This window comes from Spinacia oleracea, chromosome 3, assembly GCF_020520425.1.
Source record: "Spinacia oleracea cultivar Varoflay chromosome 3, BTI_SOV_V1, whole genome shotgun sequence".
Taxonomy (NCBI): domain Eukaryota; kingdom Viridiplantae; phylum Streptophyta; class Magnoliopsida; order Caryophyllales; family Amaranthaceae; genus Spinacia; species Spinacia oleracea.
Window position 1 is genome coordinate 139209229 of NC_079489.1, and position 18326 is coordinate 139227554.

An 18326-nucleotide genomic window follows, 5' to 3' on the forward strand; every position below is an offset into this window, starting at 1 on the left:
CAAAGTTTGGCAAGCAGAGAGGATCGGCGCCCAGGCTGGGGCGCTAAAGATTCCGGCGCCCAGCTCTGGGCGCTGAAAATGATTTATGGGCAGATTTTTTTGGTGTGTTGCTTCTTTTCGTTTTGTGCCAAATATTTGCGAATCTTTTTTTGTGCGCTAAATGCTTCTTTTTCTTTTTAGACGAACTTTTAAAGGCACTTTGCAAAGTTTCTTTTTTATTATTTACATTTTTTTTGTTAAGCGTAGAATGTACTTTTCATTTGTCTTTTTTTTATTCGTGACTCAAGACGGCTTGAAAGATGGGTTGAGTGAGATAGGATAATTTGTATATGTATTAGTCAAGCATGAGGATTGGAAAGGGTAGAAGATCGTAGAACTTTATGTAGTTTTTGTGGTATGATTTTGATTGGTTGACTCAATTCTTTTCCTTCATTTACTTGGGTAAATTTCGCACTTTGGGAGGTACGGGCTAAGTATTTCATGGCTCGCTCTTTTCGCTCTCCCTTTTCTCTTTCTCTTTTTTCTTTTTGCTTGGGATTTCTCCCCAACATAAATCCTTCAAATTTTTTTTTTTATTTGGGCTAAAAGGTAGATAGTTGTGGCCTTTGAGTCACGAGGCGAGACTGAGTGAGCCTCGTTTGGTAGGCCTATAGTGGACCTTTAACTTTAGTAGGCCTAGGGCGGACCTTTAAATTGTCTTACTTTGCAAGCGTATTTAGTCGTTTCTTAAAATGTGCAAATAGCGCAGATTCAAAATGTTGTTTTTACTTTATTGAAATTTAACGAAAGAATTACATTGAAAATAATTTTTTTGTTTCTTTTCAGACTCCAGTTTCCGGGATTTAATTGGAAGTTGTGGTTTAGATTCGAACTTTCATTAATTTTTCTGATTATAACCCGTGTGTGAATACAAGGAGGTGGCCTAGACTCAAAATAATGACGTGGCTACTCTCAAACTTAGGCTAATTGGACCATAACTTTCGTTGGTTGACACTTTAGATTTTAACCCTTGGGTGTTCATTTGTCACGCGCCATTTTGCTTATGTTGGCAAGGTAGTTAGTTGGGGAGATCGAATTTTCATTTTTGCAAGACTAGAATCATTAGTGCGGCTTCCCTCTTAGTGTGTATTGCTTTACCCCAATGGTAGCTTTATGGCATGCCGATTTGGGTATTTTCATGGTTCGTCATGTTGCATTCATGGAAAATCTTTTAGTCCGTACTTAGGAGTACTTCAAGGAGCGAGTGGCTCGAGAGGACTATGATAGTTGTGACCCAATGTGATCATAAGCCTTGAGGCCATTAATTTTTTTATGCCAATGGTACTGACACCTTAGGCTCACTTTGGGGGTTGTGCGACTATGGAGGAATGATTTTCAGAATGTGACTGTTTCCATTTTGCAAATACTTGAATTACATAATATATTCTTTTTATTGGTGAGAGAGAGTATTGAGGTCGTAGATTCTTAGCAAGGGATGACAATTACATATGGGTGCTTATTGATTTAAAAGTTAGGAAGGGAGACTCAATATGGTTTAACCTTTTAACTTGCAGAACGACACCAAGCATTAGGACCGTCTCTATTTTATAAGACAACTAAGACTTAGGATTTAGATTGTACTTTGGCATAGCCTAGTCTAGACTCGGATTTATTTATTTTTTATTCGAACATTATTTTTCCTTGAAAACTTTATTTGAACATTATTTTTTGAATACTTCGCCCATGTGACATTCAAGGTCATTTTAATTAGCATGCTCGGTTTTGGTGCCGAACATTGTCGTCATAGGAGGCCTAGTGACGACACAAGGAGTTATTTATTTTATAAGTCGTTCTTAGAATCGAGTGTCTTTTTCCATACGTCCTCGTAGCAAATTTGTTGCGATTTTTTTTTATTGCTACGTATATTTTATGCGTGGGCACCGAGGCTGCTGTGCCTGACCAAAGGCCAGGCAGCAACTTCAGCGCCCAGCTCTGGGCGTTGAAAATGATTGGCGCCCAGCCAGGGGCGCTGAAAATGCGTCCCTGACTGGTACTCGTATTCTGTTCGCGTATCCTTTTTTCGTATATACGACTTAATTTTGCGTGCTTGCCTGATAACGTCCTTTGCGCGTTATGCAACGTCGTGGGATCTGTTACAGGTCGTCCTGGGCGTCGCTTATTTTTGTGGCGATCGCCCGGGGTTGCGGGACACGTATTTAGGTATAACTCTTTGGCCAATTGGTGTTTATGAATGTTTGGGCAATTTTTAGGGTCGTTGGTTTTCTAGCGTTATTTGTCACACACAATCACAATATAATCATGTAATTCGCTACACATAACTAACATTACAACATGAAGCAGAAATAATATGTCACGTAGTTTATGATAGGCTTCTATGGGTAATATTTGCGCCTGGCTTGGTACCGCTTCTATCGTAGATCCAACACATGCCCCGGTCAAGGTAGTGCATTCAACAGACGAATTTCGTCCCAAGAGGCCAATCACGATGTAAGCCAAGGGGGCATGCACCAAGGAGAGGGACATTAGTGGGCGAGCGATTGGGTTTGGGACGGGTGTACTACTAGCGACAAGTGCCGAGTGGACAATATTCGAAGCGTATGCACCCCCCGGTAGGCGATGGGTATCCTTAGTCCCAACTCCCGAGATGAAACATGCCAAGGGAGCCGAGATTCATTATGCGGTTCTGTCCGTTCACATTGATATGCTGATTTTCAGGTCGTCCCAACTTGATAAGGAAATAAACGCGGAGTAGGATCGTTTCACCCTTCGTCTATTTTGATTACCTACGAGCACGAGTATTTCATTAACGTCCCCAGTGGAGTCGCCACTGTGAGGGGGTCGAAAAAGAACGAGGCTAATGCATGACCTCGTCCCTCGTGGGCGTGACGTTGTCAGATCAAGTGTAGTTAGATTTCATGTGAGTTTACACCCAATCGACTAGTAATGTAGGAGTCGCCATTCAGTTTTTAACGACAATGAGAAAAACTGACAAAACCCGGTTATCGTGACATAAAGGGAGTGCAATTATGTTCGACCACGACGGCCGTAGGTTCCCTTGTGATCCCTGGTGTGGGGATCGCTCAACGTACACCTGCAGGGCAGAGATTGAGAGTTCGGGGGACTGTAACTACCGAGAGGAGTGCTCATCGATAACTCCAGATGCAGGTTATCCTTACTAGCTCAGCATAAATAATTGAAGGGACATGCGTTTAAACTATTAAACTATTCTGAATTGATTTTAGCAATATGCAACACATAATACTAAATCGATCGTGATTATCTTATTTAGATTGATTTAAGGTACCTAGCATGATAATTCAGTTGTCCAATATATTATCTTTATTAGGCGTGATAGATCAATCAAATTAATAGTTTAACAATTTTATAAAAGGGTGATGAAAGCGATTAAATCATGCAAAGGGACACATTACGACGCTTGAGAGGTGCGTCACGGTTCTCAGAAAACTAACCACTTGGCTTTGCTATTTCTCCTTTTATCTAACGAATCTCGGGTTTCTGAGCAATGTTCCAGTATTTAGGCTTAATTCTTTAGCTACAAGGGACAGGATACGTTCTGTTCGACTTTTGGGTCGATTGCGACAGAACGCGGGATCAATTTCGCAGCGTGAGGCTTAGGCTTAGGGTTGGAGTCAATACTCAGATTATGAATTGTGTGTTGTGTTGTGTCCTTTTCACGTCGGTTTTTAGGCTATATTTATAGGAAAAAGTGGCGTAGAAAGATAGATTTTCAGGAATATGAATACGAAACGGATTAGGAAAATAATCTGACCCAGGTATTTTCGGCGCCCAGCACTGGGCGTCAAAGATTTCGGCGCCCAGGGTTGGGCGTTGAAGATAGGATCTGGGCAGACTTCTTTGTCATATTGGACTCTAGAGTACGGAGTCCATTAAGAGACTTAATCCGAGTTATTTGGTGCGTATCAATTTACGACGGAATGCGTCTGGGCCCTTTACGAACTCTAGGTTCGTTATGAGTTTAATTAACGTAACTCTTTTATCGAATTGCGATAGGAATATAATTCCTTTTACAATTTCTATCTCTTTTAGGATTTATGTTGGAGTGCAACACCTAATTCTGACAAGTTTCTATCTTTTTATTCTTACTACTTTTAGCAATTACTTCTTACGGCAGTTACTATTCTTAGCAGGTTTCTATAAATAGCAGTTTTGGCTGAAATGAAAAGGGTGATCGAGATTCGTTATTTTATAGGAGATGCGTTGCCAAGTGGAGATTTATGTTCTCATCATCGAACCTTCCCTTTCGGGAATGGGGACAAAAGTAGGTGTCTACAACAAGGCAATGAGAAAAGTTTCAATTGAAACACAAAAAAAAGAGAAAATCAAATCAAGAAAAGTGCAAAAAGAGTTGTAGTTTAGAATAGTTGTTGAATAAGCTTGGGGGTGCTCGGTTGAAGGGGAATTGACTAGTGTTCACCCTCAGTTCGCTTTGCTTGACACTTGAATCTTTCACTCGATTTAGGACATTAGTTAGTGTGTACTCATTTATTTGATTGGTAATATTAGTTTTCTTTTATACTCGTTCCATAATAAAGGCCCTATCTTGGATTTTGTAGTTTGTTTTTGCTTTCTTTTCCTTTCCTTTCTTTCTTTTCTTCTTTTCTTTCTTTCTTTTTCTTGGTTTGCTTTTCAATTTTTAGGTCTTGCCTTGATTAGATTTGTTAGAATTTCTGTTTTTGTCGGTTTTTAGGATTAGGATTGTTGCTCATTCTTCCCTAGTTAAGTTTAGTTTGCTAGAGACTAGCAAACGCTTAGCTTGGGGGAGTTTGATGAGCGACATTAGGGTTTTATGTTAGTTTTTTTTATAGTTTTTATAGCTTTTTGTGTGAGATTTATAAGTTTTGTTCCATCTTGTGTTTTATAGGTGATCTTGATGAAAAATGATGGAAAACAAGTGAATTTGAGCCAAAACAGGGCTTGTGCGGTTGAGTGGCGTTTTGTGCGCCCGAACAGGTAGTGCAAATGGAGTTCAAGGAGATTCCAGTTTTGTGCGGTCGAATTCCCTCTGTCATTCGGTCGCACAAAACGGATTTTTGAGGCAGAATGTCCCAAGATTGTAAAACGGCCGCACAACCCTGGTAATTCGACAGCACAGATTTTGTGCGATCGAACGTGCTCTGTTGTTCGGTCACACAGATTTGGTTTTTGGAGGCAAAATGTCCCTAACTTGGGATGCGACCGCACAATGTTCTCTACTCGACCGCACAAAAGTTGTGCGCCCAAACGGCTTTCCTTGTTCGACCAAATGAAGCTGCGAAGGAATTATGAGCCAAAGAAATCCCATTCGACCGAACAGGGTTCTTCGTTCGATCGCACATGACGAAGGAAGTGTTCTTCGCTGCCTTCGCTCGCACAAGACCCAGTATTTGCTCGAATGATTCTTTTACGTTCGGTCGCACAAAAGGTCTGTACGACCGAATGGTTGCGTGGGCTGCTCTTATTCGAATTCTGGCTTCTATTTGGAGAAACTTATAAATAGATTTTTCGATTTATTTTGTGGAGTGTAGAATTTTAGTTGATAATTGGAGATTCTAAAAGTATATTTTCAGCAATTCTAGAGAGAGAAACTCTCCTCCATTCAAGCTTCAATTTGTAATCCTTCTTAACTCTTCTTCAATTTTGCAATTTAATTCTTAGTTTCTTAATTCTTGCTCTTGCTTTGTTGTTGATTGTTCTTCAATTCCTTAATTTCTTGAATTCTTGATTTCATTGATTGAAGTTACTTTGATTCTTAATTCCTAGTTGATTGTGCAATTGAATTCTTAAATTCTCTTCTCTTACTCCTTCAATTTCATGCTTGCTAGATTAGAATTAATGGATTGCTTAATTTCTAGAATGATTAGTGAGTAGAATTAGGTTAGGGAAAGGGGAGAATCTAGGGGCTTAATTAGGGGAAATTGATGATTGATTGTTGATTGATTCATGTGATTAAATATGATTTGATGATAGTATATCCATGCTAATTGATTGGTAGTTGCAAATGTTATTCGATTAGAATCACGTGGAACCATAGGTTAGGTTTGGCAAGAGATTGTGGGCCTATCTTGTGTGACCAAATGGCAGTGCCTATTATATGCTAGTTAGTTTAATCTAGGATTAGGCGAAAGCTCTTCCGTGGATTAGACGCTTAGCGTTCCCTATCCGAGAGGTGGCGGGTTCGTCTTTAGATGCTATTTGCCTAATCGTCACTTCGTTGCATGATCATCATTGCTAGATAGTTGAATTCATTTCCCCCGATTTCCCTAGTCTATCCCCGACTCCCTAACATCTCCCTTTCTTGATTCAATTTAGCATAATTCGTAGTTTTTAGATTCTTAAAAGTGACAATTCAAAACCAAATTCTTGTTCGAACTAGATTGACTTTCAAACTCGATAACCACCGTTTATTTGGGACGATCCCTTTGCTTACCGCTAGCCGGTTAGTTGAGTGGTTTTATAAATATTGTTTGCATAGGTTGTTTTCTATCAACGACGAAAATACACTTATCATGCACGCCTAAGGGTCATTTGGGTCGATGTAGGTCATTTATGGCCAAAAATGGCATTTTCGATCCCAACTACCAACAAACAAACCTATTTCCATATTCTAAATGTTTTTCATGATTCATATGATTAGTTATATGTTTATAAGACTCATTTTAAGTTCGTTATGCACGCCTATGGGTCATTTGGGTCGATATAGGTCATTTATGGCCCAAAAATGGCATTTTCGAACCCAACTACCAACAAGCTAACCTATTTCCATATTCTAAACGTTTTTCATGATTTTTATGATTAGTCATATGATTATAAGATTCATTTCAAGTTCGTTACGCACGTCTAAGGGTCATTTGGGTCGATACAGGTCATTTATGGCAAAAAATGGCATTTTCGATCCCAACTACCAACAAACGGACTTATATCCACATTCTAAACATTTTTCATGATTTATATGATTAGTTATATGATTATAAGACTGATTTCAAGTTCGTTATGCACGCCTAAGGGTCATTTGGGTCGATATAGGTCATTTATGGCCAAAAATGTCATTTTCGATCCCAACTACCAACAAACGAACTTATATCCATATTCTAAACCTTTTTCATGATTTATATGATTAGTTATATGATTATAAGACTCATTTAAAGTTCATTGTGCACGCCTAAGGGTCATTTGGGTCGATATAAGTCATTTATGGCCAAAAATGGCATTTTCGATCCCAACTACCAACAAACGAACTTATATCCACATTCTAAACCTTTTTCATGATTCATATGATTAGTTATATGTTTATAAGACTAAGTTCAAGTTCGTTATGCAAGCCTAAGGGTCATTTGGGTCGATATAGGTCATTTATGGCCAAAAATGGCATTTTCGATTTCAACTACCAACAAACGAACCTATTTCCATATTCTAAACGTTTTTCATGATTCATAGGATTAGTTATATGTTTATAAGACTCATTTTAAGTTCGTTATGCACGCCTATGGGTCATTTGCGTCGATATAGGTCATTTATGGCCAAAAATGGCATTTTCGATCCCAATTACCAACAAACGAACCTATTTCCACATTCTAATCCTTTTTCATGACTCATATGATTATTTATATGTTTATGAAACTCATTTCAATTTCGTTATGCTTATATCTACATTACAATAACTTATATCTTAATCCAAATTGTTTATATTGAAACTTCATTTGGACAACGTTCTTGTTACCTAAAGAAAATAATCATAAAGCCTAAGTATAGAGAGGATTGGATTCAAATAAGGGCTCGTAACTTCAACTCACAGCATGGGTTCAGATTAATTCAAATAAGTTTATGGGTTTCACGTGAAACTAACAGGCCCTAAGGCAATATTTTTCCAGACTGCAAGACAGCATAATAAAACAATTAAAATATATGCTTATACCAAAAAAAATTCAAGGCAGTTCATAAAATTTTCTATCTCCCAGTCTGCTTGTCCATACGAGATTATGATGAAAAACTAGAAAGGCTATGGAAACTTACAAATTAGATGAATGCTTGATTTTTGTTGGCCCCCAACATTGCACTTTGTATTGACAACCTTACCAAAAGGCTTCCCCAATTCAATCAGCTCCTCCTCAGTGCATTCCCATGGCAAGTTTCTCAAATGAAGCACCTTCAATAGAGGTTGGGTGTAACGAAACTGTGGCTGACTCGACACAGAAGCCATTACGCAAGAAGCCCCAAACCGAGGCAGCCAAGAAAATCCTGCAATACAGGGTAAAAAAAAGCTGAATAATTCCATGTGAAATCAATCATCCACCAAGGTTACTAAATATCAAATTAAAGTTCTGCAATCGACAAAATAGTACGTACTTGGAGCAGTTTGAACAACAGGAAACGGGGGGCTTACCTGGTAAGGTCTCTTCTTGCTTTGGCTGATCATCTTTTGCAACTATAGCAGCAGAAGATACTTCGGTATCAATGGATGAATTCTTGCCCGGTAAATGAGAAGGTGATTGTGAATGATCTGCATGGTTCGCATTTGGTGCAGTAGAAACTGCATCTTGATCACTGCACAAAGTTTGAGATAACAAAACAAATTTAGAGCCAGAGGGATAAAAGCACAATAAGCTTCACAAGCCATCTTATTTAAAAGATGAAAAAAACACACATCCACAAGTAGAAAGACAAATATTAATAAATATGCAATGTAAACATCCAGAGACCACCAAGTTCTCCAATTTCAAGATCTCAGTTTCCATGATTAAAATGAGAATGTTATCTCTCAGATACAAAAAATCACTCAAATGTTGCAACTTAACTTTCATAATCTTGAGATGTTTATTCTCAACGGTATTATCAACTTGGATATCAAAACAGTCATCAGCAAGTTCATGTTAAAATAGGATACTCCGTATTTAATATGAGAAAACATAAAACCCTAACGACTTGAAGTACACTGACCATAAAGAAAGCTCGCTGACAGGTTCCTCGTCAACTGAATCGGTAACAGGGTTAAAGCTCCCATTGCTTTCACCGTCTACTACACAGTTCTCCCCCGATCCCAAAACTTGCATCAAGGCTTCCAAAGCTTAATACATTCTTTATTGCATCAGTGACTTGGATATGCTACAGTATGATGACATGTTGACCATCAGAAAATTTCAACTTCTCAAGCTTTGTGGTTGCATTCTTCACACCTGAGATATTTAGAATGACTTATTCGGAAACTCCTTAAACCAAAACCATTATAGTGTCATCATCACACCATGTCTACCATCAGATCTCGTTTGTGGGCCAAGTAATGTCATTTAAAACATGGGAAAGTGTTTTTTACTTCTGTCAACAGGGGTTTGGGGAAAAGTAGAGATGAAAACTACCCATTTGCTGATCTTGTTGCAGCATGAGCAAATTCACGACTCAGATTATTTATCAAGTGATCAGCAGAAACACGGTTTAAAATCATGGTATGCAAGAATCCAAAACAGGCCAAACATGGCTTTAAAACAAACATTCAACTCTCATGCAGTTAGGCAAGCGTAAGAAAAACATGGTACCAAAGTCCTATTCTTAAATACAGAAAAAGTAAAGAGATGAGAAAAGAAACCACATCACATCATAAAATATTATGTAGAAATGGATGTCTTCAAGCAGTTAAGCCTAACAACTAGCTTCGTAAAGGAAATTAATAATCTCGGAAGGCTGGAATCAAGCAGAGAAGCATCAAGTGCAGACTGAGCAGGGGTGCTCACACTATTATGATTTGCCTAGAGGGCAGGGTCAAAAAACAATTCACGGCCACAGACCAAAGCTTTTCATATGTGAATGGCGATTAAGCTGTGAGAAAGCATGAGATATGTTACAGTTTCTTAGCATCATCCAGAAAACATAACTGCATTGAAACACTGACTCAATAATTGTTATAAAAACCATGCAACAGATGACTTCATCTCCATCTAAATACAAACTTAAAAGTCACAGTTATAAATTGTAACAGTTGGATGTGCTCACGTACCTCCCAATGAATCAATACCTTGTGGTGAGGAAGGCTTGACAATTTAACAATGTCGGAAACATGACTCTTTTCATATACAAGGAATTCACCAGATATCTTTGGATGTTCAACTACTACAATTTCTAACGGCTTCTTTTCACTTGTAGATGAAGATACCTGAGAGCTGACCACATTTTGAGGTCCATTCTGGTTCAAATGACTACCGCATAACGGATCTGAGTGTCCAAGTGAACCTATTCGAAAAATGGAAATTTACTAGTGTGTGCATAACCACTAATGAGCTTCTACTTTAGATTGGAGCAAATACAAAATATGGATAAACCAGAACATGACATAAAAAATAGAAATACCATTAGAAGTGTAATGTGAAAAGGAGTTCCCTCGAGCATTCCTATTTCCTCGCCCTTGATGACCAGGTTTCCACCTAGACTCTTCTCCTGGTCTGCTCTTCACTGTCTGCAGCGATGCATTTGGAAAACTCTCAAGATTAGTAGGAAATAGTAAAAGTATATATAAAGTATCTGCAAGAATCACATATACTGTACTAAGATGAATGCCCTTTTTCTTAAGTAGCACCGTGAAGATCAATTTCACACAGACTTAGGTCCATTTGATCTGTGTTATAACAACTCAACAACATCAACTAGACACCAATTATTTTGTGAAGTGCATTCCCTAAGCATTGATTTGGTATATTTTCAGTAAGGGGTCCTCAATTGCAAGTGTATGCAGAATACTAAACAGCTAAACTATGACCACAACAAAGCATGGTGGAAGTAAACAGGATTAGCTACTAAACGCAATAGATGACCTATCCATCAGGTTAATCAGGGTAATAAATCTCAACCACACCACTACATCACAACTGTATTGTAAGGTTTTTATTTTTCAGCTTAACGCAGGGTTGGATAGTTGTTTACTGATGGTGGCCAAATCTGAAACTTAAAACACTGATATGCATTGAGAAAATAGATCTCCCGATTATGACAAAACTTTTAGAGCTTCTGCCTCATATGACTACAGAAATGATTACAAACTATCAATATATTACAACTCACAAATTTCAATCACAATTCACAAATTATCAATACATTACAACTCAGTAATTCACAAATCACAATTCAAATATTCAATTATTATCAATAGTTAAAAATTTATATGTTTAATAATTACAAACAAATCAACAATACCTCAAGGGTCACGGTTGTTGTCTTGCTGAATCGGGCTTCCTCAATCCTCGATGCTCGGCTCCTCCTCTTCCTCGGTGCTCTGCTCGACGGTGCTCGACTGCTGAATCGGGCTTCAACGGTGCTCGGTAGAATTTAAATGATGAAAACGGTGTCTCCTCCTCTTCCTCGGTGATCGACGCCTCGATTGCTCGCGGCTCGCCTGCTCGGTGACTACTGACTCGGTTCCTCTTCCTCGCGAATCGTCAGTGACTCTCTTTCTCTTCCTCGAACTCGACTGCTCGGATCGCTGGTGGCTGCGTCGAAGAGAGGGGGGGAGCAGGGAGATGGTTTGAAGGGTGAGAGATGAACGTTGGCTGACAGGGAGGAGAGGCAGTGTTGGTTTTTTTTTTAGTTCCTAGGGTAAAGGTTGCGTTTGTTTGGAGGGAACAATTTAGATTTTAATTATTAATTTTTTTTAATTTTTTTTGTTCTTAAAGGTTGCACTTGTTTAATAAGGGCAACCTTTGATGAGCAACTTATAAGGATTTTTCCTCTAGTGAAAATTATAAAATTTGATATTTAGAAAATATATATTGATACTAATCTAATAAGACCGCACATGACTACAATTTTCCTTACTTATTAATAACAAAAGATGATCAAGTTAATGTCTATTATGAATGGTGTAACAATCCAAATTGTGCTATATTCAGGAAAGGGGGAAGTGTGATAGATTGATAGTAGTTTATTCCGTGTTAGATAAGAGCTCATACAGGAAAGCTCATGATGTTGTAATTAATTAAGTATCAGTGTAATAATGTAGGAAGCTCTTATGATAGTTTTGAGGTATTGTTTCTAGCTTGTTGCCTAACTAGAGAAATTAAATGAACTTACAGTCTTGATTATTTAGAAATTTCCGACTATGCATGCAGTGACAAATCCATAAACTTCATATAGGTTATGTACATTTTTCTCAAAATAAAATTCAAATAATTATAATACCCACACATGTCATTGAAGCGTGCACTCATAAATTTAGCATGTTATTAGCTATAACTATGTAATTGTAGATTTTAATGTCCTCCTATAAATACTACTCCATCTCTTTCTTTTTAAATGTATCACTTGGACCGTCACACTTGTCATTGCATCATTATGACCATTAATCATCTTTTATTTCCTATTTCTAAAAATTATAAAAACTTGTTATGATGAAAATATGCATTGTATTTGTGACTAATCAAACAACATTTTACATAATAACATTTTATTTTTATACATTAGTAAAATATCCAAATCAAATTTAGTACATAAATACCGTGAATGTTATAGTGATACATTTAAAAAGAAACAGAGAGATTAGATATATAATAATTATTTTTGTAAATGTAAATATCTTTATGTAGCTTTTTACAAAGATAGAAATATACACTTCTTAACTTGCAAATAAGAATAATAAACTACTTTTAATATAAACAACTAGTGTGTAGCCCGGACGATGCCCCGATCGCTACATTGAATAGTTAAAATTTTAGATCTTTTTTGAGCTCAATATTCGACGAAATACATGTATACCATAAAGTGAAAAACACCAATTAAGTTTGTCAACTTAACAGACACACCGCGTCATTTATCATGCCAAATAATTTTTCTATTAGATCATCTTACAATTTGCATAATTTGTTTTCTAATGGAATTAAGTGCTTCAAATTAATAACACCAAATTAGATATAAGCAGCCATGCAAGGTATTTCTGTAGTTGATGCTTATGAGATTCATGACATCATGTTTCTTCATAGTTGTCATAATTCTTTATTTTTATTTTTTTTAAATATACCATAGAAAATAAAAAATCAAATAACAATTTAGTTGGTTTAGACTTCATGTTAACATTTATTTATAAATTAATGTGAAGAAATAAACCACAAGTGGTGGCTGGTTAAGATGGTAATGAGAATTATCATTCATACATGAGGTCTAGAGTTCAAACCTCATTGTATTGATTTTTGGTTATCCATGACATAACATACCACTTGGTGAGTGAATGATGTGGCGCAAAGGGAAGAGTACTACGTGGCACATAGACGTTTTCCACATCGCCTTTTAATATATTAGTATAGATTAAGAAGCTGTGTCTTTTATGTTATATAACGGACCTTAATTAATACTCCCTCCGTCCCGGAATACTCGAAACGGTTTGACTTTTTGCACTATTCACATAATCCACCTTGACCCTGTTTTATTTCAAATATATGGAAACAAATGTTAATATATAATATATTGTTGGCTTCATCTTAATATATATTTTCAAAATATTAATATTTTATAATGTGTGGTTAAAGATATTGGTGGGTCACATTAGCAAACGTGTCCAGTCAAAACGTTACAAGTATTCCGGAACAGAAGCAGTAAATATAAATAGTATAAATTATAATTGTACATCAAGTCAACACGTGCATAGCCCGTGCTATTGACTAGTCTATTGAAAAATGTACTCCATATCTCCGTATTATAGACTTGGCAATTTTACTCCATTTTGTTTTAGACGGGGCCTTAGATCATCTCCAATGGTTGTAGCTAGGGATTACCTTGAAATTTATAAAAGTTTCAAGCTAATAGCTATACCATTGGAGTGAAAATAACAAATTAGCTTTGCCAAGCAAATTAGCTTAAACAAGCTAATTTGCTTGATAACTAGCTCTCAAAATTGCCAAATAATTAATTGACAGGTGGACAAGTGGAATAAATTTAAATAACAAGCTAGTTGCTAGCCATTGGGCACAAATTAGCTAGACAATAAAATAGCTTGAAATCTTATGTGGCATAATAAGCTAATTGTCAAATTAGCTTACCATTGTGGATGCTCTTAGTGCCCGAGGGGTCAGGTCAATATCTACGAGACAATTCAGTTTTGGGTCATCTAATTTCATGTACACGATCTAATATAATCGACGGTGGAGACCCCACGATCTGGAAACTGAATTTCTGTTTTACATTTTGAAAAAAATAAAAATAAAAATAAAAATAAAGTGGACAATCCGACCATCATTTAACAATGACAACCAAAAATCTTAAAGAAAGAGCCTAAAAAATTTACTCCGTATACCGAGTAATTAATGGTCGAAGTTGTTCAGTCACTCAGAGTAGCAACCTTTCGCAGCTTTTAGCACTTCTGTATTTTTCTTTTAAAAATAAACTAAAAAGAATTCCTTTTCACCTTCAAAAATCTCAAGTCTAGGGTTTTAGGAGCAAACAAAATTCGGTAGAGAAGTTGCAGAGGAAAGAAAAAAAAAGAAAATGGGTGTGAGTTCAAAAAAATGTTACTTGGATATTAGCATAGGAGGTGAGCTTGAAGGAAGAATGATTGTGGAGTTATACAATAATGTAGTTCCTAAAACTGCTGAAAATTTCAGGGCTCTTTGTACTGGTGAATTGGGTCTTTCTCCTATTTCTGGCCTTCCTCTTCACTACAAGGTTTGGGGGTTTTCTGTTCAACTTTATGTTGTTTACTTTTCTGGGTTTTGGGTATTGTATTTCTGATGTAAAGATTGCATCTTATTTCAGTTATTTTCAAGTGTTAATTTCATTTGTTATCTGTCTGTTTTATCAATGTGTTCTGGGTTTCATTCTTTCTGAAATACCACTTTTATTTGGCGTTTTGTTCTGGATATTGAGGGTTTATTCATTATAGTTTAAAGATTGCATCAGATGAATATCAAGAATACTTTCTGTTTTCCCTGTTTACTGCTGGTGTTTAATGTTTATGAGGCATTGATCCGATTAGTTTGATAATCTCTTGAACTGAAGGGTGCATCCCTTTCTTACTTTTCGATTTCGAGTCAGCCGGCTAAATAGTTTGATGAAAGAAATGAAATTGAATGTTTATGAGCTTATCTTTTTTTTTTGAAAGTTATTTGAAATATTATGGAATTATAGAAGACAAGAAATCTTTTTGGGCTCCACAATGAAAATAACTCACCAGTCACCACACATCAAATAATCACTTCAAGTATGAAGTACATTTTGGTATGTACTGCACAAGTAGCTGAATTCTCCATGATAAACTTCTTTGACTATCTTGCTTGTGTTATAGCAGTGATCTTTGACTAAGCTGTTTGCCAACTTAACAATTTGCTAGTTTGGTTTAGCAATTGGGAGTTAAATGGAAGCTAAGGAAGAACTATCTCCTCTAGTTTTCTGGTTTTAGGCTTAAGATTTCTGTAATTATTGTTGAGAAATGAATGCGAAGATGGAATGGTCTCATCTTTAGTGGTATTAGAAACTATACATTCCCTTTAAATGTCGCGAGTTAAATAAACCCTGTTTTGATGTCTGTTGTCTGCTAGATTTGTACTGATGGTTATTTGTTTTAAGGAACAACTTATTCTTGTCCTTGTAATTTAAATTCTAAAAATAATTGGCAGGGTATACATTTCCATCGTATTGTGAAAGGGGCTCTTATTCAAGGCGGAGACATATCTGGGGGTAAAAGTGATGGAGAATCCATCTACGGCACAACATTTGATGATGAGAATTTCGAGCTGAGGCATGAAAGGAAAGGAATGTTATCCATGGTTAATGTTGGCCCCAATACCAATGGATCTCAATTCTTCATCACAACTACTCAAACTCATCAGTTCAATGGTAAGCATGTTGTGTTTGGAAGAGTGATCAAAGGTCTGGGTGTTATACGCTCAATCGAGCATGTTGAGGTTGATGGTGATAATGGGCCGTTGCTTGATATTGTTATCGAGGATTGTGGAGAGATTCCTGAAGGGGAAGATTATGGCATTATCAACTTCTTTAAGGATGGGGACACTTACCCTGACTGGCCGTCTGACCTTGATTCCAAATCAGATGATTTCACTTGGTGGGTTACTGCTGCAGAATGCATTAAGGCTTTTGGTAATGAGAAGTTTAAGGTATTTCAACCTAATTTGTTCCGATAACTTGGATGATTGACTCTGATACTACACTGATATTCTTGCTGAGATATGCAAAGGATATGAATCATGAATTTAGATATTCTGAATTCGTAAGCAAATGTTTTTTTCACGTGCAGAAGGAAGACTATAAGATGGCTATTCGGAAGTATCTAAAAGCTATGCGGTACTTGGATGTGTGCTGGGACATGGAAGCATTAGATGGAGGTGACTTAATTGTTTGTCAATATCACTGTGTCATGCTGATTTCAACTTCAAGAGTTCTTTGACCTGAGTTCATTTACTGTTTTTATGTATCACAGAAAAGAGTTTGTCTTTAAGGAAATTGAGGTCTCAGTTCTACACTAACACTGCGGTAAGATTCATAATCTAACTTATGTTTGTGCAATTTGGCTAAACAGTAAGGGGCATTGGAGAATGTTACTATTGCATTTCTGAAATGTTTCATTTTGAGTTTCTCAAAAAATTATATTGGCGCTAAAATTTTATCGCTTAATTAGAACACAATTGCTGCCTTTTTGCAATCTGGACAAATGCAATTCTCAATTAGCCAAATATGAGATGGTTTTCAAGGTTTTAACATGTTGATGTCATTCTTCCTTAGGCCTGTAAGTTGAAGATGGGAGACATCGAGGGAGCGTTGTGGGATACTGACTTTGCACTTCGTGACGATGAAGAGAATGTGAAGGCTCATTTCCGAAGGGGTCAGGTTAGTGGTTTCCATTCCAACATTAGACCTTCCTTTTTCTTTTTCTTTTATTAAAGTTTTAGCAGCTAATACCCCTTCTTTTCCACAAGCATCATTTCAAATTCTGCACCAGTTTTTACTTTTTAGGACAATGATAAATAAAAATCACACTTGTATATCCAATTCAGGCATTTATCGCTCTCACTGACATAGATTCAGCAGTTGAATCCTTCGAGAAGGCTTTGGAACTTGAACCAAATGATGGTTAGTTTCTTCAGTTATGTATTTTCCAACATTATTTGGGGAAGCTTTGAATGCTAAAGGCCAATGTTTCTTGGTTGTAGGTGCCATAAAGAGAGAACTTGCTGCCACAAAAAAGAAGGTAATATGCACATCCCAATGTTTGTGTTCTGTTAGGTTAGACAGAGAGGCTCAATGTTGTTAGCTCGAGCTAAACCTTTTGATCTGAATACGGTTTCAGATTGCTAATCGACACAACCAAGAGAAGAAAACCTACACTAGAATGTTCCAATGAAGTTCACGGATTGCTGAATGAGTGAATGGTATCTTTCTTTCTTTCTTTCTTTTGCTCCAGATAAGTTGATGCTGGTCTTAGATAACTAAAGTGCAAATTCCAATCCTTAAAATGAACATTCTGTAGCCGTTTTAGAATTCCGGCCCTAGATATGCAGGACGCTTTTGGTTTGTCGAAATTAAAAAGTTTGAATGAATTTCTTTCCAACTGATACTATATGTATGCTATTTTTCAGGTTTTGATGGAAGGAAGATTTTCACTGAATTGGATGGCACAGATGGATTTGATATATTGAGTTTTGTATAGATGGTAAAATAGGGAGAAAGAAAAAAAAAGAAATTGAAAAGCTTGGAAGTACTTTTGATGTACATTTTTGCTAACCTAAACCATCTGAATGGAAGTACTCTTTTTTCCACTGATAAGTTTGATTTGTTTTAATATATCTCTTGTTTTATCCTAAATTTTGTTTTTTGTTAATGCTTTCTTACAAGTGATGCAATGTTATTCTAATTATTTGGAAGCATGATAGGCTAATTACTCTATTACTCGTAGTTTGTACTAGACTACATATTCGTAGAATCGTAGTACTTACAGGTGGGAAGCTTGGAATATACGAGTATAAGATTGAGATGGATTATAGTTAATTATAAATATTGATGGATTATGGTTAATTATAGTTGTATTTGTAAACATTACTACGGGGTATGTAATTTTTTCTGTTGGCTTTAAGTACGGAGTATGTAGTTTTTTCTGTTGGAACTGCTTGTTCTCATTGCCTTATGTTGATTTTTGTTCCAAGAGTTGGTTAATACAAGTATAGTTTTTGCAGAGTGACACCATAAAAAGAAATAAATGTTTGTTAAAACAATTGAGCTGACTCTGCTCAAATTTCAGGTTTAATTTGGTAAAACAATCATTATGTAAGGAACACCAGCAGTTGTTTTTTTAATGTCCCCCCTTTTACATATGGACATACCTATTACGT

At 36.6% G+C, this 18326-nt stretch overlaps 2 protein-coding genes across 3 annotated transcripts in view; one reads left to right on the forward strand and one right to left on the reverse strand.

The window, feature by feature from the left end:
- The window catches only part of LOC130470540 (uncharacterized), a 32952-nt gene extending 21364 nt beyond the window's left edge, over positions 1 to 11588 (reverse strand). Inside the window, exons 1-6 of one of the 2 annotated variants that reach the window (XM_056840843.1) lie at positions 11197 to 11588; positions 10357 to 10462; positions 10007 to 10239; positions 8956 to 9191; positions 8402 to 8562; positions 8032 to 8256 (exon numbers count right to left, since the gene is read on the reverse strand). In XM_056840843.1, coding sequence (XP_056696821.1) covers positions 8032 to 8256; positions 8402 to 8562; positions 8956 to 9068 — 499 coding nt within the window. In that variant the 5' untranslated portion in view covers positions 9069 to 9191; positions 10007 to 10239; positions 10357 to 10462; positions 11197 to 11588. The remainder of the gene's footprint in view (positions 1 to 8031; positions 8257 to 8401; positions 8563 to 8955; positions 9192 to 10006; positions 10240 to 10356; positions 10463 to 11196) is intronic. The other variant, XM_056840844.1, reaches the window with a different exon arrangement.
- A 2658-nt stretch (positions 11589 to 14246) lies between these two features.
- Positions 14247 to 17802, forward strand: LOC110779406 (peptidyl-prolyl cis-trans isomerase CYP40). The gene is made up of 9 exons (XM_021983920.2): positions 14247 to 14649; positions 15600 to 16097; positions 16238 to 16325; positions 16421 to 16473; positions 16723 to 16827; positions 16995 to 17070; positions 17151 to 17188; positions 17288 to 17369; positions 17577 to 17802. Exons 1-8 carry the CDS (start codon positions 14473 to 14475, stop codon positions 17339 to 17341), a joined length of 1089 nt encoding a protein of 362 aa, XP_021839612.1. The 5' UTR covers positions 14247 to 14472; the 3' UTR covers positions 17342 to 17369; positions 17577 to 17802.
- Positions 17803 to 18326: the final 524 nt, after the last annotated feature.

Coding starts and splice junctions, on each gene's coding strand:
- LOC110779406 (XM_021983920.2), top strand. CDS start 14,473: ATGGGTGTGAGTTCAAAAAAATGTTACTTGGATATTAGCATAGGAGGT. Junction 14,650..15,599: donor GCCTTCCTCTTCACTACAAG/GTTTGGGGGTTT, acceptor AATAATTGGCAG/GGTATACATTTCCATCGTAT. Junction 16,098..16,237: donor TTGGTAATGAGAAGTTTAAG/GTATTTCAACCT, acceptor TTTCACGTGCAG/AAGGAAGACTATAAGATGGC.